We start from the raw sequence: 24,834 nt of genomic DNA, 5'->3' as shown, positions 1-24,834 counted from the left end.
AATATTCCGGTGAGACAGAAAGGCAAGGACAGTCACAATGGGAATTGTAGTCTTTTGTTTCACTTGTTTCTGCCAGTAATGAAACACCATGTTCTTGCTAAAACAGAACAAACCCCTTTGTTCAATATGATGAAAAACATTTTTGTTCAGTAAGAGAAAATATTCAGTTGGGTCAAGACTTTCCTTTGGCTGTCACTGTTTTTGCAGCCATCCTGTAAGTTTGGAATGACCAACTGTGTCATCTCACAAACTGACCGTATTAATTTCTTTTGCATGTTGGCTGATTTGGGCTCAACCGCTGACATCTAACATTATCCAATATTACAGTGAAAACCTGCAAAGGTCGTTGCTTTGAAAGGACCTTTGGAAGCTGCCGTTGTGATAAAGATTGTGTCAAGCTTGGAAACTGCTGCTTAGATTACCAGGAAACATGTATACAACCAGGTAAGGATGAAAAGGTAGTCCATATCATGATTGTGGGAGCAATCTCTCCTGTTCTGTGACAAGAGACAGCTCAGCATATGTGAATACTGCTATGGTCAGGATTTCTTTCAGATGGACTGTGAATGCAAAGGAGGGGCTACTGAACAGCAGAGTGGTTTTGATGCCAGTGATCTCCTTCTCTTTGTGCTCCTTCCATTGCATTCCTGAGTGGAGTTACAGTGGTGATGGGGTTACTGGGGACTCCTGTGGAAACATCAGGGCTTTGTACAGCTGCTGTTTTACAGAAACAAAGCTTGTATTTCAGCCAGCTGGACTACATAGGAACTGACATAGCCACTATAATGGCTTTCCCATAGCTCTCCTGTGAGGAGAGAGGCTACCACAGACTATGCTGCTGCCTTCCCCCTTGGAAAGAGGAGGAATAACTGCAACTCGAGATCTCAGCCAGCTTTTTGTTCTTTGTCTGGTGGTAAGAGAACAGTGACCTGCATTGTCCCTGACATCAGGGACAACTCCTACATTCTCAGGCGAGCCCAGAATAGAAGTGCATTCCGCATATTGTATTTTTCTGTCATTGCCTGCGTGAAAAAGGGAAAGGACAGAGCAGCTCTGTAAAAGCTGCCATCTCTCCTTACCCAGCTATTCAGGCCCTTTGCCGTGTTACTTCCCAGCTTGAGTGTGAAGCAAGGGTCATGAGCAAGAATCAAGGCAGAATGACAAAACAGATTGCACTAGTGGAGAAGGATTGCAAAATGAGTAGCAGTTGTCATGATTTGCCAGAAAGAAAAGGTCAGATAGGCAAAGGTTTGAAAAATATCTCAGAGAAATTTTACAGGGGAAGTTGTTAGTGCAGGTAGAACACTAAGGGCAAAACTTGACTGTTTTCTCTACTTTGATTTTGCCTTGATGCTTCAAATGCAACATTCTTTTCAGGTAACTATTTTTCTTCTTGCTCCTCTTTACGTGTATTTCATTAATTTCTGGGTGAGACAACAGTGATAAATTTAGAATTCCAATGTATACTTTGAAAACCAAATGATTAAACTAGGCACAAATCCCTGCTTCAACTGACTGCTATTGAAAGGTCATCTCATTTGCCTAAAGCTTTTTGTTTATATATATAAAGTTGCATATATAGTTGAGATATATGTATATATATTTGTATGTATATATAGTTGCATAGAGTTTACTCTGCTATCTAATTACATCATTTTCCGTCCGTTAAAAAAATTCTTTAAAAACAAACTGGAGAGTCTGTCTTAGCTCTAAGAATGGGAATGAATTGGTTTATGTTGTTTTTTTTTTTTTTTTAAATTAACCTTAACATCAGTGGAGAATCAAATTCTTATTTCCCAGTAGTATCATGTAACTAGAACCATAATAGATTCTTCTCCCTCTCTCAAAGAAGTAAAGATCTATTGATATTAGTGGAGTTACTTAAGTTCAGTATCCTGAAAGTGAGATTAACATCTGACAGTGCTTTTAGGGATTTCTAATTGCTAGTCATGTATGAAAATGTATGAAAAAACATTGAGTGTCCTCTGTTCAAACATTTAGATTTGGCTTCCATGTCTCTGTTAAGAGCTTCACGTAAATATTCACTCAACTGGTAAATTCATTCATGCTTACCCTCACTGAACGTAAAGGATCTACTTGTGTTTACAACTGATAACAAAATCATAGTATCATAAAATATGCTGAATTGGAAGGGACCCTTCAGGATCATCGAGTCCAACTCCTGGCCTTGCACAGGACACTCCAAGAATCACGCTATGTGCCTGAAAGCATTGTCCAAATGCTTCTTGAACTCAGACAGGGTGTTTCTATTTTCCAAAGTGCCAAAGTTTGCAACACTATGCATGAATGAGAACTCAAGGCTGTTTTTCAGTGAGTAGACATTTGAGACCTAACTTTACACTTGGTTTATTAGTTCTGCACTTACAACATTGTGTAAGTCATTGTACTGTCCTTCTCTCTCATCTATTTTTTAGCCCACATATGGACCTGTAATAAATTCAGGTGTGGAGAAAAGAGGCGACCAGAATATCATTGTTCCTGTTCAGATGACTGTGTGGAAAACAAAGATTGCTGTGTCAATTATCAAGCTGTTTGTAAAGGTAAATATTCCCAACAAATTCCTGTATCTTTCATATGTACCCGTAGTTGTATGAAAGGAGTAAGGACTTTAAAAGCACCCAGTAAAACGAAAAAAATCTTACATTTATCAGTAAGAATGTACTGTCTTAAAAAATAAATTGCACTCATTTGTTTTAAGGAGAGGCAAGCTGGGTTGAAGAAGAGTGTGAGGACATTACTGAACCTCAGTGTCCAAAAGGGTGAGGAAATTGTATATTTGCATAGCTCTGCTCTTTGCTTGCATTTCATTTTTGTGATTATTTTCACTGCTGTGCCTTGCTGGGATCTACTTGCCTTTCATACATACAGTAAGAGCAGCTGCCAGACAGAAGGACACCTGTTCAGCCAGCATTTGGTGTGCTTACTAACAGATCAAATTGCTCTATTCCAGCAACACTCGTGTATCCCAGCACTTGCTTGACTTGTAAGACATGGCTATTCCTCAACGCTCCTGTCTCTCACACATATGTGTGGTCTGGGCAACTTTGCTGTGCTGCCAACCTTATCGTTGACCTACATGTGCTCCAGTACCCACTATCCCAAATATTTTGGGACCCATCTAGCAATCTCAGGCTCCTAAGACTGCCTCCCTCCCTGATCACTTCAAAAGACCTCTTCACTAGCTTGCATTTTACAGCCTTGGAGCTGCAAAATGTGCACAGGTTGCTGTACCAGTTTCACCAGCAGTGGGACAGCATTACTTGCAAGCTGTCTGAACTACTTTCTTTAAAAGGTGTAAAATGCCATGGGATCCTTGTATTCTCTGGCTTAGCTCCACAGTGGGCCTGCTCCTGCAATTTATGTATAAACTGTGTGAGGAATGACTTGTGGTTTATGGCATCAGCACTCAGGCTCAAATAATACAGCAAAACTCCCAGGCAGGAAAAAAACCCCTGTATTTCTTGTACTGTTTTTGCTGTAGGATCTTTAAATTAACTCAATAGCTAAAGTTAACTACATACTATGGTTGTATGTCTAAGCTATTTATAGAAGTGACTTAAATGTTCTTGCTTGAAATGTGCTCTACTGGTAAATAGCTGGTAGATATGTTGTGGGAAAGTTGAATTAAATTGTGTTCTTGACTGACAAGTATCAAAAAATCAGACCTATTTTCATTTTGAAATTATGCTGTGCTGGGGATATTTCTAGTGAAGTAAAAACATCTTATTTTGTTATATCACTACTTTTTTGATTTAAGGTATTTGAATAATACTGTATTTATTCACTGGAGTTATAATACTGTCAAAGTACATTTCCTTTTGAAATATTTTATACCAGTTGAGTACTCTTCATTCTGATTCAGAGCAGTAAACAAATGCTAACACTTCACAATCTCCACCAGGACAGAAAATGGAGCTTCTGTCCAGCTTGTAGTCCAAGTCCCCAGCAACCCCTTATGTAGAAAGGTGATAACCAGGTGATTCTTGAAGCTTTTGTCATTAACTCTTGTTCTGAGCTCAGGAACCATTTGGGACTGCATGCTGGGAACTGACTCTAGGATGCTGATTTCCCTAATACAAGGTTAGGAAGTCTTGCCCCTGAAAGGTTGGTAAACAAGCAAGAGCCTTCTACAGATCCACAGTCAAAGTTAATGACGCAAATGTAATAGAGCAGCTCCTGTTGGTTAACTTGTTTTTTTTTTCTTCTGTTCAGTGTATGAAAGAGTTACATAGTTACTCTACTAAAATTGTTTTAATCCTGGCAAACCCAAAATGTTGCAATAAGACCCAGCCCAGGAAAGGGTGATGTGTGGTCAAAGTGTTGACTGAAGGCTCATCTCGAACTATTAGCACACAAACCTCTCCCAAAACTAACAGCTCTGTAAACAATCCACTTCTTCCTATGGTGCGGTTGGCAGGAAGGCAGGTGACTTTAGTGCAGTACTCATTTTGAGACCTCAGGATATCAGTTCCAATTCTGTGCATATTAATACAGCATGTTTTGTGGGTTCAAATGGCTGGTTTTATTCTGCTTTCATTTTAGCTGGGTTTGTTCTTGTAGTGCAGAATAGACAAAACATGATGCAGCGTTCAATGAGGTGCTTAATCTGAGAAGTCCCACTGACTTCAATGAGATTTGTCAACTGCTTAAAATTAAGTACACACCTAAGTCTTTCCAAGAGTAGGTTCTATATTATTAAATAGGGTTATAAAATTAATGAGCTGTGAGATCTCAGGAGTGATCTAGTCCTTCCCACTGTTCTAGGAGTAAAATAATACTCTGAGAATTCAAACCTATTTAAGAAGTTTACCCTAATGCTTAGGTAGGTGGCTTTACTGATAACTTTTTCCTGTCTTTTTGTCCTTGTGTCTTTTGCTGTACTTTAAGCTTATTACTGTTTGTTCTGTCTTCACTGAGCTGGAAGAACAGCTGATTCCTTTCCTCTTTGTTGATCTCTCTTTATATTTTAAGATGCTATTGTGCCTCCTGCTGAGGCTTTGTCTACATTTAGTGAAAAAGAAAGCTTTTCTTTCTATACTTTATGGCTGTATATAGGCTGTAATGTATGAGTATGTGTGTGGGATAGGAAGTTTTCTGTGTAGTATGTTAAGATTTTCAAGGGGACTTTCTTTCCTTTATTTTTCTGTTTTCTTTTTTTCTTTCTTTCTTTTAATTATGGCCTAACCTGCCTGCAATGAGGTAGGTCAGCTTGGCAAAGTGTTCCGTGGTTCTGATCTCTTGATCATCCAGCTTACTAGACCACAGTAAGCCTGTGTTGCCTGCATTGTGTTTCCATAGAAGCAGGTTTATAGGAGGGGATAATTGCTACTGCATTTCCTTCAGTTTGGAGTCAGGATGTGACTGTGGTGTACCTATTTATCCAGGAGCTGTTAAACATGCTTGTCATACCATTTGGACATAGCCAGAATGAATCACTGGCAGGACCAAAACTTGAGCCTCCCAGATCTGCTTGCTCATGGCAGTGCATTTCTGAAGTAGCAAGTGCAGTCTTGGCTACTGACAGGAAAAAGTCATGGAGATTGCTGATATACCTTGGAATTGAGTTCATGTCAGTTTGTCTGGGCATTTTACTGGAGCTGTTCCAAAGAGTGCAGTTTATCATGGTATGTCACACTTGCTTCCCTGAGCACCAGGGAGGTCACTAACTATATGAGTTTTGGCATGTGTAGAGTATACAAGAAGTGAAATGGCCAACCACCTCGTTGTGGCAATGGTCTATTTTGCCAGATTTAATTTTACATGTGCGAAGGGGTCAGTAGCTAGATTTGCAGACAACCAAAACATGTATTTAACAGTTGGTTTACTTGTAAATGCCAAACCAGAAACAGTTGCGTAAAGTCCCTTTCTAAGGAGTTGTTTTAAATTTGGTGGGGTTTTCTGTTTGGGCTTTTTTTTTTTTTTTAAGTTAGACTTGTTGGTAAGTAATATTGAACAATCTTTGCCTCAAAGTTCATCTTCTATTTCAGGGAACTTTGTAGTGGAGATTTTTAGACCTCTGCATTTGAGTGAATCAATTTATTGGGCAAGAGGGGGCATGGAGAAGGTGTTTGCAGAAGGTGCAGACATCAGAAACTTTTGTGCAAAAAATACTTGTAATATTGGGTAAATGTAATACATAAATACATAATGTTTACCTACTCTGTTCTGCCAAAGGGCTTTAGTCTTGGTCTGAAAATCATTCATTTCTTGTTCCCAACTAGTTGCCCCTACTAGATTTTCAGAAGATGATGCTAAATGTGCCATATAAATTAAAAACCAGGATACAAACATGCATCTTACAAATGCAACTAAATGTTTTGTTCTGTCTGGAGTGTAGGGCAGGCTATGTAATGGTTCTGAGTAACGAAATCCTTTTGGCTGAACTGTTGATTAAAAATTGTCGATTAAAATTTTCTTAAGATAGACATGTTTTGGTTGCCTGACTAATCTTTAGCTTAATATAGTCACATTTGTTTAATGGACATAAGGCTTATAGATGTTTCCCTTGTAAATGACTGTTTGGATTTTTTCTGGAGTACCACACAAAAGAAATTGTTAAGACTTTATAAATAATATTTGTCTTCTATCATCACTGTTTTATTTTGGGAAACTAAAGTGCAACAAAGTTAAAATATTCATTTTACCATTTGCAAACATAAAAAGGAAACATGCAATTGACATGTAAAATATATTAACTTCTTTTATGGGAATCTATATTTTCAGTAGTTATTGTTGCACTGCTGTGGGTTTTTTTCGTTTTTGGTTTGTTTTTTTTTTTTGCCTCGTGTCCTCATATCTATAGGTCAAACCTAGGGTATGTTTTCTTCAAGGAAGAAGTTACTGATGACTATTCCTGTCTGTGAGGCAATGTTTTAAGTACTTACAGTTGGAGAGAAATTGTTTGAACAGGGCTGAAGCTGGGAACAAGTTAAGACTGGAAAACATAGGTCCTGTGGAGACTGGAAAGGCAGATTTTATTTTAGCTTGTTCCAGTGAAATCAGTTTCTGAATTTATCTGTCAAGTTCCAGACAGAAATACTGTTACAGTGTTTCCAGTCACAGGGCCACGTTGAGTTTGGAGATGGGTAGTACTTCTGGTACAGTAAGCAAATTCTTCTTGGTTGAATAATCTTTATAAGATGAAAGGAAAAATGTGTGTTTATAATTACTGATTTTAAATACCCTGTACATTAGACTTGCTTACAGTTTTGTGTTATATATATATATATCTCCTCTTTTTTTTTCAGCTGGATTACAAGTTGTTCAGGAGTAAAGTGAATAAAGGAAATTTTATTTTAAAATAAGGCTTCCCACTGCCTTATTTCTTTCCCTGCTCTTACCTTGGGGTGGGAAAGTGGGGTTGAAGGGGCTGAGCATTGCTCCAATGGGACTGATTCCAAGATAAGGAGTATCAAACCCACCAGATGGATTACCTGAGCATCTCATGTTATGGGTGTGTTTGAAATCAAACCTTGTCATGACTTCTCTATACATACCCTACTGCATTCCTCAATGTCTTTGGGTAGGACTCCTATGCCAGCCTGCAAGCAGAGAGACCAGACAGCTTGTCTGGTCACCACTGTGCCAGCCTGCAAACCTTCCTGCTTAGGACAACTTACTTCCTTGGCCTCGTTTATAGCCCCATAATGAACATTCCAACTATTTGGGGGAAACTTTCTTGAAATAAGTGATAGGAAATTATTTCTCAGAGTCTGTCTTTTAATATTTAATTTCTGTTTGTTCAGATTTACCAAGTCTCCAGTGTTATTATTTTCATTGGATGGCTTCAGAGCAGAATATTTGCAGACTTGGGGTGGACTTCTCCCTGTTATTAGCAAATTACGTGAGTAGTTTATTTGTCTAAGAAATATTATGATGTCTTACCTGAAAAATCCATAGATGCAGCTATGCTTACTCTTTAAAATCCTCACTTTTCTTCCATGAATATGGAAGTAGTTGTCCTAAATAACAACCACACACAGAGGACTTGAGGTGTGGGAGAGTGTAAGGGCAGAAAGAGAGAGGGCATGAGGAAAGGGCCCTTTGGATTTTTGGTGAAATCTTCTAAATTATTAGGTAGCCCTGTTATATTTCGGAGGTGGATGTTTTTTGCTGTGAGCTTACTTTATTTCTTCAAAATAGAAATAGACCCTTTTTACTCTATTATGTATATAATCTCATATTTAGGTGGAATGGCTTGGAAAATGGAAAGCAAGGTAGAAAGCATTTGATTATGTTTGAAAAAGAAGACAGAGAAAAAAGAGATTAAGAGCAGATGATATAGAAGGGCTAGTAGAAATGCGAAGAATCCAAGGAAAACTTCATTTAACAAACATTTCCATAAGAAATGAGGACCTCACCAGTGCATGTTTATTCCCTAACTTTTGTAGTGTCTTAGTTATGTAGGCCTAAGTAACTTTAGTTACTTTTCCTGTTTCTGTTTTGGCTGTGGTCTGTAAAGAACTGATGGTATTTCTTGTCTGAAAAATATGCCAATTTTCTTGACTTCATAAATTACTACCTGGGGTGCCTGGTTTCAGTTTGACTAAAAATAAGTGAGTAAAAATACTTGCTTTTTTATACAGTGGTTGTCACCACTTGATATGTTCCAGAGGATAACAATTCACAGATGTATTTGAGGATGTTTTTTTTTTTCCTTATTTCGTTCCCTGTTAGCATAAAATAAGGCATTTGAAAAGTTTTCATTAGATGCAGTTATAAAAAAATTAAACTGGAGAAGTCTTCTTGGGCAGTGCTAGGAGAAGCTGGTTATTACAAATTATTATAGCTCTGCCCGAGATAAAAGATAGCAGTGCCACAAAGCATCTGTGGGACTTCTAGTCTGTGATATCCACTTCTGTGTGTAAAGTTTCTTCATTCTTTGGTCTGGATAGGCTACAGTGTGACTTCTCTCATTGACTTCTATAATAATCTTGTATTTTTCTTTGTACTGAATCTATGATCAATTCTGACCACTAAGAAATACAAATATCTTACTATCTTCATCAAAGTCACTTCACTTCTCCAGAACTATAGAGTTTGTGATGATTTTTAAAGGACTCTAATATCAGAATGTCTAGTAATACATGTTTTAGACACAACAAAATTAGGAATAATCTGGGAGGAAATATTTCTGCATTATGTTAACATTTCTAAATTACTCTGTAGCATTTTTTGGCCATGTGCCAGAAGACTTTTACAACAGAGTATACTACAGTATTTTCAGCTTTCTCCTTTTCCCCCTCATCGTCAAGTGATGGGTGAAATACTCAGATAAGGCAGATATTCTTTGGTACAAGAAAAATAGTTTCATGAATGAAAACTGGTGTCACTAAGGTGTGAACCCAGGCATAGCCTTACTGTGTCATATGGTGTTTAGAGAAGACATTTTCACATGCTTCTATGGTATGATATTGCAAGTTTAAGATAAATCATCCTTTTGTATTAAATTGTCTTTAACTAAGGCAACAAACCAAAAAGATGGAAAATCCCATCAAAAAACCCCTAGGATTTTTGGCAAAAATTTTCTAAGTGTATTTTTCTTTTACTTTTAAAAAAGACAAAAAAAAAAATCAACCTCTCCACCCACCTCCACCAAAAAACTACAGTTTTGGAAAACAACCTCAAGAACAGACTTGGAAATGGTTGAAATGTGTTAAGTGTGTTGCAGTAATAAAAAAGATACAAGTGATGATTTGTTATACAGAATGCAAATGTGGGAGAGGATGTCTATGGGACTTGAGAACATTTATTTTTCTGGCTTCTTTCTCTCTTGATTTGCTCAAATTGATTATTTCAACTGAAAAGTAATCAAAGCCTCAATTCAATGAGTTCAAAGTGCCTTGATGCAACACATTTTATGTTATTAAGCCTTTAATTTCTATTTTATTTATATTATATATAATTACCTATAGTCATAGTGAAGATGATGGTCCAGTGGTGTTCTTTCTATAGGCTCATTACTTTTGGTTCTTTAGCTTCTGTTGAAGCAGTTTGGGTTATCACATAGCGTTTTTTAAGTCATTAATGAAGGCTTTTTCTTTTCTTTCTGAAAACTGGGGCCCATACGTTTGCCAGTGGAAATTTAGGCCCTTAAATAAGGTTTTCTCAATTGCTTTGGCCTGGCTTATGACTCCTCATACTGACAAATACAGTACACACTTTTAAACCATATGGTTTTATATCAAGATAAAGAAAGAATTGAATTTCATTCTAAAATACGAGCTTATTTTTATATTTTAAAAGCCCTGCAAACAAAAAATGAGACTACAAAATAATTTTGTAAGCTGTGATTTGACAGATGACTGAGAGAGCTAGGGCACCACTGTGCCAGTGGCCACTTAATCTCTGGGAGCATCCAGGGTGAAGTTGGTCTCAAGCTGCAGACTGAACTTACTGCATACCAGGGCAACATGGAAGGGTTTGATTTCTTTGATTATTCATTCTTATCTATGCATGCTTTTCACAAAGACTGTAGGTTTTGCTCATGTGACCATTGCAGTCAGTGATTAGGAATATATAAAATTCGTGTTAATAGCTATTTAGTCAGCTTGTAAATGAAGGTGGGAAGAAAAATTAAGCCCACAATTTTGAAGAACAAAAACTTTCTGGAAACATGTGTTTTGGTTTTTTTTTTTTTTTTTTAATAGGACTATATCTTCATGAGAGAAACTTGCAAGATTTTTATTTCTGTAATGTTGCTGACTTTCTTTCTTCCTTCCGCTAGAGAAATGTGGAACATACACTTCCAGTATGAGACCAGTGTACCCTTCCAAAACCTTTCCCAACCATTACTCCATTGTCACAGTAAGAATTCCTGTATATTATATGTTTCCACACTGAATAGGTGGTTCACTATCAAGTTGTCTCCAAGGGAGTAGTATATTTTTGATGGATTATTAAAATAATAGTATTTCCCTTCAGAATAGGAAAGTGTATATATTATATTCTTTATGTAATTTAGATTAAGTCATATAACACTACAGCTAAGTGGCCAGATCTAATGTAAGTAAATCCAATCCTTCCAAGGGTAGCTGTGAGAATTCCCTTACAGTGGAACATCACATGACTTTATAACTCCTTATTTGTGTAAATATTTCCACTAAATTGCAGCTCAGTCTCTTGGAGTGGGAGCAGCCTGACTCCTTTATATTGCCAGCCTTATTCCACTTCTTTAAGGTAGCATGATGCGAAGTAGAGTATGAAATGAGAGATCTGAGCATCATACTGCTGTTGACTCTGTCTGTGATGGGCTGTACCCAAGACTGCATAGAAATCTAACAGAACTGATCTTGCAAATTGATCACCTCCTGTATATGGAAAGAAAAACTAAAATGGAGGTTTTTAACACCAAACACAGGGTTGGAATCGAGGAGCTCCTTATTGATTTTGTCATGCCAGAACTAAAATTCAATCAAATACTAGGATCTGCACCTCCTGTCTTATCTCTCTAGTTTGTCAGGACACTTGCTAAGTGAGGAGAACAGGTTCAGGAATGAGATGCTTAATTGTGCAATCCTTGAAAATCTCCATGACTGAGTATGCAACTAAGAGGCATTAAGCATGCCCTGCAGCCATGTGAGGTGTACAGTACAGAGCTTTGTCTCAACTTCCTATTCTTGTGAAAAGTAGCAGGGTCCTAATGGTGGTGATGTTTTATCCTTTATAAATGTAAAAAGGAGCTAGTCTGCTTAAAGGCAGAGCACAAGGTTTCCTTGTGCTGCCCAAGAACTGATGCCCCTGAGCACTTCCTTCCCTGCAACAGATATCCCAGCTAGAGCTTTTGCTCATGCAATGGAGGTCTAGCATAGGTAGTTGCTTTGTCTTTGGTACTAAAAATACAACAAATGTGTGAACTCATATCTTTCAATTTGATCCCAGAAGAAATTGCTGGCCTATTTTTGTTTTTGTCTCACTGAGAAACAATTAAGAATTGGAAGGTAGGGCTTGGAAGCCATGGCACATGATGCTGTAAAATTTGGGTCTTGAGGTACTGGTGGAGTAAAAGTCACATATAGAGTATTCCATGGATATTCTTGTCTAAAAGACATGTTTGTGCAGCCAGAATGTTCTTTTTCTTTATAACATTGCAACAAGGTATACTCTCAATTACAGGGGCTGTATCCTGAATCTCATGGTATAATTGATAACAAGATGTATGACCCCAAAAGAAATGCATCCTTCACCCTTAAAAGTAAGGAGAAGTTTAATCCACAGTGGTACCAAGGGCAGCCTGTAAGTATTAATACTCTTCTGAGAATGTACATCAGCCTGCTATGTTACTTAATATCACTTGAATGCATAGTGATGTTGAAAGAGTACAGAGGGTACTTCTAAGTCAGCCAAGAAGTGTTACTCAACATGATTAGGATTGCCATACTAGAGCTGCAAAATAACAAATGAAACAAAATGTAACAGATTTTGTTGAACTTAAATGGAATTTTCCCAAAGGAGAATGAAGGCTTAAAGTAACTAATAGACATACCAGATCTTGTTCTGTTTTTAATATGAGTGGGCTTGCACTTAGCTTCTCTGAGAAAATTGACAGACCAGTTAGTTTTAGTATTAAGAATCATTACTAAAGGTTTATGCTCTGAATAAATTACTGCTAAGTCTAAAGATGTGGTTTTAAAAGAAATTGTCTCGGTTCAATCATACACCTATGCAAAACTGCTGAGACTGCCATCAAAATGAAGTGACATGGAAAAGTTTGGATGAGCGCTAGCCTGAAGAATAGCAAGGGACCAGATGCAGCTATTTACTAATGCGGGGAAGACTAGGTTGTTTGTGGGTTTTGGGTTTGGGTTTTTTTTTTTTTTTTTGATTCTTGAGGAAAGAACACACTGTTGTAGACTTTGCAGGCTACTGAGAAGAGAGCGATGTGAGTCAGGCAGAAAATACGCGGAAGGCATAAATCTGCAAATCATGTGATCAGCAGTAAAACCAGAAGAACTGACCACAGTGTTGCTTCCATATGTCAAGAGTATGTGGGATGTAGGTCCTTGGAATATTCCTACCCCTTCTTGTGTCACTGTTCTTGAGACACAAGAACACCTTCCTGGTGTTCAGCCATGGGTCTACCATTGCATTCTACTAATGGTTCCTATTCCTGCCCTGGCTCCCCCTGGTGTAGCAGCAGAAGGGATGTGAGTGCCTGGAATAAGGAATCAGGCCAGAAAGTGTATCTGGGCTGCAGATAGTGGTGACCTGCAAGATTGACTGGAGTGTTCTACTTAAAGTTTTAGTTTTTGGTCTTGCTAAAGGGTGCAGAGTTAGTGAGGGTGGCAGTGGGGTCTGTCAACTACTCAGCTAATTCAGTGAGTGACCTGCACTAATGACAGCAAATGTTCTGCTGCAGATCTGGCTGACGGCTGTGTACCAGGGTCTGAAAGCGGGTACATTCTTTTGGCCTGGGTCAGACGTAGCAGTTAATGGAACGTTTCCAAGTCTATATGAAAAATACAATAGGTATGTATGCCTGTGTCTCGGGTGAATATTTGATTTTAACTATTATAATAGGACAGATGCCAGAGAAAGCATAATTTTTTTTTCCTGCTTTCTAAACAGTTGTGTGCAACATGGAAAAAAAAAGCTAGAATCCAATTAACTTTGTTTCAGTATAATGCAGAGTCTTTGTCTAATAATCTTTTCATTCCTCAGCAAATGTTTTAAAGGTATTTATAAAAACCTTTTTTGAGTGTGTAGAGTATTTCAATCCAAACTCTTCATACAGTGAATGGATCAGGTCTTGATGTGACTGTCCATGAACACTGAAGTTTTACTATTGACTGTGATAAACTATTCCAATTTAAAATTATTTTAATTGCAATTTTTGAAAATATTGCACATTAAGGCAGTCATATGTTAGTCAGTGATTGCTCTTCAGTACAGTTGAACATTTTCTGCTTAATGAAATGGTTTATCACCAGTTATTTAATAATCTCAAATCTTGCCCAAGAAATCAGACTTTTTATTTCTATCTTCCTAGGGCCATTTTCTCTTCCTACATCCTTCATATAGGATGGAAATTTTGGTTCTTGTCTTGTTACCTACATTTTTTCACTAGGAACTGCTACATTGTTACTTGAATTTGTGTTATGTAGCTGAATACTAATTTTATGGATGCCTCACATTGTTAAAAGGTGCTTATTTTTGGTCTGCTTTAGTAATTGATGTAGAGGATCTACTTTGTGACATAGTATGAGAACTTGTATTCAACCTGTTTAAACATAAAAAAACCTCTAACCCCACTCTTAAACCAAAGCTTTTTCATAACATAATACAGGAATGAAAACCTGCATGTGACTTTGCACCTTGAAGCCAATTATCCACTTTGTATAATAAACACAAGCAGTACTGAGAGCTTTACTCTAATTGTATTGCAATCAATGGGGACTATATTCAGTTGAGCTTTAGATCAGGCCATAAACTCCTGTAGAGTCACAGGCAATTAGCATAGACAAATTTGCATCCTGCTAAATAGCCCTTAATGAATTCACTTTTTTTTCTGCTAAAATACACTGACTTTTTGTAATGTATGGCTAAAAGTTTTTAGCTCTTGGAAATACATGGTTGGTTGATATTGTATTATTCTGATACAGCTCAATCCCTTTTGAAGAAAGAGTGGTAACTGTCCTTCGCTGGCTGCAGTTACCTGAAGATGAAAGGTAGGTATACAATGGCAAGTGTAAGTTCCTGTTAGAGTGGAATATCTTATCCATGATTCTAATAATGTTAAAATATTATTTAATGCCCGTTTCTATAACTGAAAGCTTTTTCCATGAAATTGCATTTCTCTATTTCCCTTTAATGTGTTTTTCCTCTGAATGACAGCGTTCTTTCCAATATATTATCTCCATTGTTTAAATATAATCTCTTCAAACTGTCTCAACATATATGTAAAATATTACATTTTTGGTACTGTTTGATATAGACCACACTTTTACACTCTGTATTTAGAAGAACCAGATTCCTCGGGCCATAAGTTTGGACCAGTAAGCAGTGGAGTAAGTAGTTTTGTAGTTTAATTTTTTTTTTTTAATTTGAAGCTTTGCTCTGACTCTATAATTTCCATACTTCATGTTATATTAACCAAGATTATATGAAGAATGTTTATTAGGAAAAAAAATGATGAATAGACAACCCATCCATAATTAACATTGATATAAAGTGTATAATAAACAGCCTGTTTAGTAAGTCTAGTTTTTATTTTCTTTATTTTGATAACTTTTAAATTACCAAAACATGTTTGAGTATGTCTTGTATGTTGTTTTATCTGCTCCTACTAATGGTTTGTGTTGATTTTTGGTGGAAGGGAGTAATAGGGACATAAAATTTGTATATTTTCAACTTAGCAAGAACAGAGGTTTTCATAGCAATGTGTGTGTTTTGATGGTTCAGTATTCATGTTATAATTGTCATTCATGTCCACTCAGTCCCTGTGCCAAGGTTAGATGAATATTGGTCTTATCTCCCTGCAGTTATACTTTATGCCTTTTCTGAAAGAGGAAGATAAAAGGAACATTCACCCCATCACAGTCTATGATTTATTGTATAAATAAGAAGTTTTTGGGACTGCTACTGTTTTCAAAAGTACTAAATAGCTTTACTTTTTAACAAACCAAAGTGAAAAAAATGCAAAGAAAAAAGTTCTTGGAAATTCAGGAACTTTGTAAAATTCTCCCATCTTGAATGGTCAGGAAGTTTGGGCATTATAACTAGGTATTTAACTTCAGTGGTGACAACAGTAAGAAGCTCTTGCCAATTTCTCTTAAACTGTGAGTGGTTACTCTTCATGTAAGGAAGCAGCAGACGCAACTGGAATTGCAGTATAGGGGACACATTTAAATTGGCAGTTTTTTTCTTTGGTTAATAAGGGGATTTAAAGTTCTGTATGTCAGGAATGCTCTGGAGAGCAAGATCCTGAGGATTTATATATAGTCTCTACAAGAGCATCTCATCTTCGTTTGCACAAAGCAAGACAGTTTATACGAGTAGTTCAATGAGGTAACATCTACCTCATTTTAAAATATTTTTTTTTGTACTTAGCAAGTATTCAAAAGTAGCTCCAGTGCTGTATCTATGCAAGTGAGCTTGGACACCAGAACCTGGTCACTAACAGTACTACAATGGTAGCTCATTCTTTGGCTTTTTCAGTTTCTTTAAACTAGTTTGAAAAGATTAGTCTTGGAGCACAATTTCAAGGACAGTTTGCTCCAAGGTCTCTCCCAACAGACATTTTGAGGAAGGGTGCTACAGGTTTGGCCTCCTCTATTCTATTCAGCACATCAGTATCTGCACCCTTGTGCATTCCCTGTTGGCCTTGGTTGTGCCCCTTGTAATGCAACAAGCATCCTCAATTTCATGCTTTAAAACCCCTGTCACTGCTTGGTTTGGTTTTCTTTGGTTGTTTTTTTGGTTGGTTGGTTGGTTTGTTTTTGGGGGTTTTTGTTAGTTTGTTTTTTTTTTTTTTTTTTTTTTTTTTTTTTTAAGCATCTGCAACTGAAATAACACATAAAAATATGTAGCTGTGTCATAGTACAGTGTGGGGTGCACAAAAATTGGATTAAGACCTGTATAGTGTAGATATAACCAGTCTTCTGTAGATGGAGGCAACTCTGAACAGTGCAGGTGATAGGCAGTCTTCAGGCTCTCATTTTTATTTAGCTATATTTAACAGCATTTTTAACACTTATTTTACATTCCTATTTTTGTTCTGCAGGTCATTACAGCATTACAGAGAGTGGACAACATAGTAGGGATGCTGATGGATGGTCTAAAGCAAATGAACTTGCATAAATGCCTGAATATTATTTTTGTATCAGATCATGGTAAATTTGATTTTATGAAATATATCAGAACTTTTGAAGAACTGTTTTTATAAAGTAATATTCTGAGTTTATACTTGCATGTTTCTGATAAGATTAACAAAGCAACTAATACCTATAAAATATGTTTTATATTAACAAGATGATATAAGAGAGAACCAATGTAAGTGAGAATCAGATTATTTTATGAGGGGGTGAAGAAGTGGAGAATATGGGGGGATTAAATAGTTTTCATATTTTATTTCTTTTTGTGACCATTACCAGACGATAAAAGAAATAGAATAAAAAAATTGAACTGTAAAAAGTAGGTTTCATTTTATTCTGTCTTTTAACTACACTACACAGCTACAGTTTGAAGATTGCTGAAGAACCAAAAATACAAGCCATATCTTCCTTTCAGTTGTCAGTTCCCTCATCCATTGTTAGAAGGCTGTGAATACAAAACTTTATTTCTGTAATAGCTTTTCTGTATATCTGGAATTATTTCTATAAGCTAGCTATTTTACCAATTTTTTTTAATGTCTTTTTCTGACAAACATAATATAAGCACACTTTCATGCAACACAAAACTGACTTGCAAAACTCATTGCCACAGGGAATGATGCAAACCAAGTATCAGTACAGGTTTAAAAAGTATTTATGAAATTAATGGAAGGTAAACCTGTCAAAAATTATTAAAAGTAAGAGTTCAAATGCAATATGCAACTCGAAGTCCCTTTGGCTTCTGGAAATTGATAAAGGGCACTGGGAGAAAGACCAGTCCATAATGCTGTACTTATTGGGTGTTTCTCTAGATGTTACTGAATGCTATTAGGTTGGATACTCAGCTAAATTAATATTTGGTCTGACCCTTGCTTCTGTTGTTAGGCTTGTAAGATTTCTTTTCTCTTCAGAGAAGAAAAATTGTACGTTTATTCAATTGGAGAGTCTTTCTCAGCTGAGGAAAGAATTGATTGTGTTTGTCTGTGTGTAGTTTTTTTAATTCTACGTGCATCTTGGATCAGATGTCTTGGGATTGCTGATAAAGAGTGCAGAGAAATTACGTTTCTCACTTTTACAGCTGAAGTTACCTGTCTCCATAGCAAGGCTGCTCTACATGAATATTGCCACTTTAAAATAAAATTTATTTCCTTTTACAGGGATGGAAGCAGGGAGTTGCAGAAAAACAGCATATCTGAACAGCTATCTGGACAATGTTCAAGATTTCATAGTTGTACCTGGTCCTGCAGCTCGCCTAAGACCTAATAATGTTCCAGATGAGTATTTCTCTTGTATGTAGTTGCTAAACTAACTTTTGTTATTTGGTTATATGTTTTTTGTACTTTATAAATACAAACTTAAGCTCCACATATTCCATGAGTAAACTTGAGCGAATGCCAGCTAGGGTCAACCTGAGTAACGATGAAGAGGAAATACTGGGTAGTGCACCTGTGTTTTTAAAGACCATTTGACTTTTCAAGTCTGAAAGTGTATTTGAATCCTACAGGTTGCTTTTATGAGCTGCCTCAGAGTGACCAACTGCAAATACCTCCTGCCTTGTGAATGCCATTCCTTTGAATAAGATCATTGGTGCTCAAGACAGTCCAAAAATCCTCTCCTCATGTCTCACCTCATTTCCTGATTTGCTAGTGTGTGTATAAATTTGCAATATTTCTGTCATAAAGGAATGTCAGATTGTTACCATAACTTGCATATTATTTTGAATATTATAATATGTTTCATAGTTATTAAAAAAATGGCCCAATGTCCTGACAGCAGTTGAGTAAACTGCAAATAAACATAAATGAGATAATAAAACTGAGTGAAAATCAATGAATGCTTACAAATTTTAAACTTTGATTAGTTAAGCAGACTCATTTTAGATGATTGTTTAATACCTACAATGTTTGGTACTTATGAATTTTGAATGCAAGTTTCCTTTATGTTGTTTGAGTGTTTCTTTTTTTTCTGTCTAGATTATTGTTCCCTGTCCTCTTTAAAACTTGTAGGTCTCAACCGCAGTGATTTTAAGTCCTGTTTACTTCATTGCTTAATGCTATTCTAAACTGCTTTAAATGTTTAATCAGAGAATGTGGGAATCAGATACTTATTTCCTGCTTTTGACATGTGCACTGTTTTAATGAAGTAGCGTAGCTGTCTTTGTAGCACTGCATATATCTCTGCAGGAATTATGAATGGTTCTCTTGCCAGGGTAATGCTTTATGTATTTTAGTCAAGTATTGGGTATCAGACTCGGGACAGAGTAACTGTGTGAAATGTAGTGGGCCTGTGTTATACAAAATGTCGAACTACATGATGGAATGGTCTCTTTTGGCTTGAGTGTAAGCATCTGAATCTTAGCCAGCTTGCACTTGGCTGTCTTTCTAAGGATGCTTGCCAGATGAAGCTGCTCTCCTGATAGTTGCATTTGTTTCCTTTTCTTTATAAGTTTATTAGCAAATAGGAAAAATCCATCTTGATTAACACAGCATTTAATTACCTCTTTTGTACAAACTTACTTCTTAGATTATTCTTCTAATATTCTGTGGCTAATATAGTTTAACATTTATATATAGCTTAACATGTAACTGATAGTATTAACTAAAGTTTAACTAATATAGTTTAACATTTGAAGCTGTAAATAAGTAAGCAAAGAGAAGAGAGGCTGAACTAAAATTTCATGAAAGCAATACTTTGACAGTTTAGTGATTATTTTGCTCTACATGGTTTTCATTCTGGAAAAAAAGTTTCTTATGCCCAGGAATTTTTTGAAACTAAGCCAATTATATTATGTGATGGGAATGCTTTCATTTTACATCTGATTTTTTTTGACTTAGGTTTCTAATACTTACCTATGATTCTTCCAGTTAATTATGAAGGCATTGTCAGAAACCTCACGGTAGGTGTTGTCTTATCTGTTGTTCTAGCTTAATGTCTACTGACATTTACAGGTATTTTATAGTGTCAGCTGTTTTCTGGACTTACATAGCATCTGGACTTTGAATCAATGACAGGATGAGAGGACATAGTCTTAAGCTGCACCAGGGGGAGTTTCATTTGGACATTTGGAAGAATTTCTTCACAGAAAGGATGATTAAACATGGGATGGACTGCACAGGGAGGTGGAAGTCACTCCAGGGAAGTCACTGTCCCTGGAGGTGTTTAAGGAAAGACTGGACATGGCACTTAGTGCCATGGTCTAGTTGACATGGTGGGTTGGACTCAATGATCTCAGAGGTCCTTTCCAACCTAATTGATTCTGTGTGTGGTTCTGTGTGTGTGACCTTCCATAACAACAGCAAAAGTAGTTCCATACGTGGAAAGATCAAAATTGACTAAGGTGACATTGCTCTTGGGTTGTGCATTAACTAAGGCTTTGTGTTAATTTCTTTTCACTAACTGTTTCCTGTTGCTCTTCAAACTGGAGAAATTGTGTATCTGGACCATACTACCTGAGGACCAAGTCAGGATAAATTTCAGCTCTGTTGTTAGGACACGCATAAGATTTTCTTGCTCACACCTTTTTGATAAACAGCTTTGAGACAGGATATTGAATTTTTTGTCACTTATAACTTAGTGAATTTGTTTTTCCACTCTGTCCCTGCTGTTGTTGAGAGCTATGGTATTTGTATAGATGACTTCACTGTTCAAAAATTCCAGTACTACAGTAGAGGTTTTGTTTTGGTTTTGTGTTGTGTGTGGGTTTGTTTTTATTTTATTTTTTTAAATCATTAATGCATCTTAGTTTGTGGAAAAATCTTTTTGTCCCTGAGTGAATTATCCTGTGCAGGGCTAAGAGTTGGACTCTAGGATCCTTGTGGGTCCCTTCCAACTCAGCATATTCTGTGATTCTTTGAATCTAAAAACCATTTGAATGTTTATTACCTTCTCTAGTACAGAGGTATAGAATTATTGCACTGGATAGTCTCCTACTACTTGTGAAAGTATCATGATATTTGTCTTAATATAATTCATTATTAATTCTAAACACTACTGTTTGGTTCTGTACAACTGTAGGCTGTAAGAAAAAAAAAGTAAATTATGTCCATAATCCAGTATTAAATATTCTTCTAATAACCATTGAATCCAAAAACAGTCAGTATTTAAGTATTCATTCATATTTATGTTGGAGACCGGATGACTCCAAGCCTCATGGGATCATACTGTTCTTAGTGCAAGTTATTGCAGACCCTTTGCAATTGATGTGCTGTATGAGAACTATGCATGACATAAGTAAATTTTGGTGAAATGTACATTTTATGTTTTAATTTCAACATTTCAGTGCAGAGAACCAAACCAGCCTTTCAAAGCTTATATGAAAAAGCTACTACCCAAGCGTTTCCATTATTCCTATAATGACCGGATTGAACCGCTGCACTTCTATTTAGACTCCCAATGGCAGCTTGCTCGGTAAGTTAGAGTTTGCAGTACTTCATTATACAACAAATAACTTCTTGTTTTCTCAAAGCTTTGTTCTTCCAGATGCTGAGAGTTCAATGATATCTATTGGAGCGTGGTATTCTTGTTTGTCACAGCAAAGAGATGTTGCACAGAAACAGTGCATGCTTTTCTCTACAGGTTTTGCTGGCCTGGGGAGGCTTAATTCTAAACTGGCAGCTATAGATATTCTCCCTGCTGGGTATGGAGATAGTGGCAGGTTAGAAACTAAGGTCCTCATTGTCAGATACTTGAGCACATCTTGCTATGCTTTAGGAATTTCCAAAGTGAGTCCATGAAATCAAAGCATGTAATTAATTACTTGGTTGAATCAATCTTGTCAGTCTTTGAACTTACTGACTCCACTACTGTTAATTACCTTACATGTTTTGATGAAAGAATTTACAACTCCCAGAATAGTGGTATCTCCTGTAATAATATAATTTTGAACACTCTGTGATGATTCAGGGCTTTCATCATGGAAGAATTTTTCAGTCCATGTCTTTAGTAAGTCCTGTTGTATAGCACCGTAGATGTGTGCAAGTTGTGCAAATGAGGTTTGGGTTACTAGAACTGTATGTGTTTAAATAATATATACGGACCTAGCATAGGTTGGAGGTTTGTTTTTTATGAGACTGAATGGTCTAAATTACATTAGAGATTTTATAAAAAAAACCTATTAAGAATCACTCATATAAAGTAGTGTAAAGTTCTGTTACCCAAATGACAGTGAAAATTTATTATCCTGAGAACAAATATTCAAATATTTTGTTCATATGTCATGTGCTATTTGACTTCAGATGACTCTGATGGGCACATGAGAATTCCAAAGGGATAATATTTGCGGAGAAAACTACCATTCTGATTTTAAGGGTATTGTCTTCCAGAGCTTTAAGACTTCTTATTCCCTATGGATGATCCTCTAAAAATCTTTAAATAGAGAAGTGAACAAGGCATCACTGAATGTGTTTTAGACCAATATGATTTATAAAGTGTGAGTTATATAAACTGTGTATTTTTAATAGAAAACCACTTGAGATTAAAAGCTGCACAGGTGGATTCCATGGCTCAGACAATCGCTTCCCCAATATGCAGGTGAGATTTAAATTTATGTTAGCTCTTATTTTTTGGCTCCTGTTTCCAAATGTTGTGTTTGCTGGGTGTTGGGATTATTTTTTCAAAGATCTGTGACATTATTCCATCAGTAATTAAAGAAATCAAGCAATTATAGGATTAATATTGCTAGGTAACCTACAGAGGGTGGGATTCCATTGTTGTAAGAATTGGTCAAAACCCAACAGGATTTACCCCAGAGATCTTGCTCTGCCAGTAAGAGTATAAAGGTATGACTAGTTGTTTTGTTGTAGCATTAAAAGCAGGAAAAGAGAACTTATCAAATCATCAAATAAAATAATTGTAGATCTTAAGAGAATTCAGATTGTAAGGGAGCTCAGGAGGTCTCTAGTCTCACATCCAACTCAAAACAGAGTCAGGTCTCAGATCAGACCGGGTTACTCAGGGCTTTATGAAGCTGTGTCTTTGAAACTACCAAGAGCAGAGGCTCCACAGCTTCTAACCAACACATTCCACTGCCTAACTATCCTCCTGGTATAAATGTGTTTAGTTATAGCCATCTAGAACCCTTCTTCTTTCAGTTTGCCTGTTCTCTCTCTGCCCCTTGCTGAGTAGCACTGAAGAGCACGGCTCTTTCTCCTCGATGACCTTGTTGTATGTACTGGAGGACTGCTTATGAGTCTGCCTGAAGCAGTCTCTTCTCTGTGCTGAACAAGCCCTGTTCCTCTTTGCAAGACAAGGACTTCAGCCCCCAGCCACCTTGGGGGTCCTCCCCTGAATTTATGATGATTGTTTATTGATGTCATTCTTATGTTGAAGGTGCAGTGTCCTGATGTAGTCTAAAGAATTGCTGAGTAGAAAGGGACAATCCCTTCTCTCAGTCTGCTGGCTGAGCTTCTGTTTGTACAGTGCAGGATGCTCTGCTGCCAAGGTGTGCTGCTGGCTCAGATTTGCCTTGTTGTCCACTGTGTCACCCAGGCCCTTGCAAGGGAAGTTGTTGCTAAGCCAGTCAGTTTCCTGGTCTGTAAACCTAGAGTTCATTTGATTTCTGGGTTGCCTAAGAACAGAAGTAACAGGCTTAAACTGCAATAAAGAAGAGCTCATTTGGTTATTAGAAAACTTTTTCTTTTAAACCATTAATGAGTACATTAGTTTGCCCTGGAAGTCTGTGGAACTTTCATGACAGGCACTACCTAAAAACTGGTCAGACAAGCATCTTTCAGAAATAACATAATTACTTTTGATTTCGGCTTTTAAAAAGTTGACTAAATTATCTTCCAGCTCTGTAATTCTACTCTGTCATGATAGATTATGTATCACTGTTTTGAGGTAGTCTGTTGAGGAGAAAGCACGTTAGTCATAAAATAAGGAAAGTCCTGAAATTCTTCTCTTTAATGACAAATGGGAAGAGATCATAGGAAAATGTGAAATCAGATTCTTAGTCAGTTTCATCTAATTTGAGGAAGTCGCTTAACCCATCCCTGCTTTAGTTTCTGCTATCAATAAAGTGAAAGGCAATACTCTTGGTTTCAGAAAGCTATTTTCAGGATAGAATTCACAAACAGTTGTGAGGTACTTGGAATTATTACAGTGAATATGTGTAAAGACATCTATAAAGAGAGAAAACAGGTTTTATGAAAAGACCTACATAGTCCATGTGACACAGAGATTTCTCTTAAAAACCTTTTTTTCCTGTGTTGTAGAATTATATGGTGTTGGCATCAAACTGTTTTTAGAAAACAGCCATAAAACATGTTAGCCAAAACGTGTGTTAATTTTGTATTGGTTTACCCTTCCAGGCCTGTTCTTCTTCCCTGATTTAACAATGGAAAACCTGTTGATAGTGTATCTAGTAATGGGTTTCAACCAGCAAGGCCATGTGATGCCAAATGACAGTTTAGCATATTGTTTCTCTCTGATACAGTTTAACTGTAAATTTTTTCAGTATGTTTATTCAAATGTTGACACTTGGGATTGTCAGTTCATAGCATCCCTAACAGGTCTTAAAACAGATATAATTTGTCCTTATTGTGGCTAACATTATAACAGCATAGATTTTATACTCTGTAATTACCAAAATCAAGAGAAAGGAGGTAGCAAGTCCCTACCTCATCTAGTTCAAATTAGGCTTGTTGAGTAAATTATTAGCCTACAGATTTTAGTATCAATAGTTGCAGAATGACACCCTGCATTACGCTTTAATCTCAAAAAAAGCTGGTAGAGTTGAGTTTTTAACTTCTGTGAAATCTGAGACAATTGCATTTTTTGCAAAAAGCTTGGAGATCTTACCCAGGGAGATGCTATAGAGAGTAAAGCATCTATCACTCATTCAGTATCTTGATGCCACAGATGGGTATAATCTGTTTCATTTCATTAAAAAATAAACTGAATATCTCAGGATAAGTTTTAAAACAATATTTTTGGCAGCAGTTGAGTTTAAGCATTTGTTGCCCTTCTCTCCTTGTTCTTATTCACGCAGCAAACCCTACTGTATGCT

General features: G+C 36.7%; 1 protein-coding gene across 2 annotated transcripts in view; it reads left to right on the top strand.

Moving 5' to 3' along the window:
• The window catches only part of ENPP1 (ectonucleotide pyrophosphatase/phosphodiesterase 1), a 54,676-nt gene that overhangs the window by 17,799 nt on the left and 12,043 nt on the right, over positions 1–24,834 (top strand). For both annotated transcript variants that reach the window (XM_027746617.2, XM_027746618.2), the window contains exons 3-16: positions 328–444; positions 2,436–2,561; positions 2,720–2,780; positions 7,767–7,864; positions 10,748–10,827; positions 12,136–12,255; positions 13,379–13,488; positions 14,622–14,687; positions 14,954–15,026; positions 16,742–16,850; positions 17,987–18,118; positions 19,694–19,725; positions 21,109–21,236; positions 22,289–22,358. In XM_027746617.2, the coding sequence (XP_027602418.2) occupies positions 328–444; positions 2,436–2,561; positions 2,720–2,780; positions 7,767–7,864; positions 10,748–10,827; positions 12,136–12,255; positions 13,379–13,488; positions 14,622–14,687; positions 14,954–15,026; positions 16,742–16,850; positions 17,987–18,118; positions 19,694–19,725; positions 21,109–21,236; positions 22,289–22,358 (1,322 nt within the window). The remainder of the gene's footprint in view (positions 1–327; positions 445–2,435; positions 2,562–2,719; positions 2,781–7,766; positions 7,865–10,747; positions 10,828–12,135; positions 12,256–13,378; positions 13,489–14,621; positions 14,688–14,953; positions 15,027–16,741; positions 16,851–17,986; positions 18,119–19,693; positions 19,726–21,108; positions 21,237–22,288; positions 22,359–24,834) is intronic.

Source organism: Pipra filicauda, unplaced genomic scaffold (genome assembly GCF_003945595.2).
Source record: "Pipra filicauda isolate LSUMZ 115617 unplaced genomic scaffold, ASM394559v2 scaffold23_size5868930_pilon, whole genome shotgun sequence".
NCBI classification, from domain to species: Eukaryota; Metazoa; Chordata; class Aves; order Passeriformes; family Pipridae; genus Pipra; species Pipra filicauda.
This window is presented reverse-complemented; position numbering and strand designations above follow the sequence as displayed.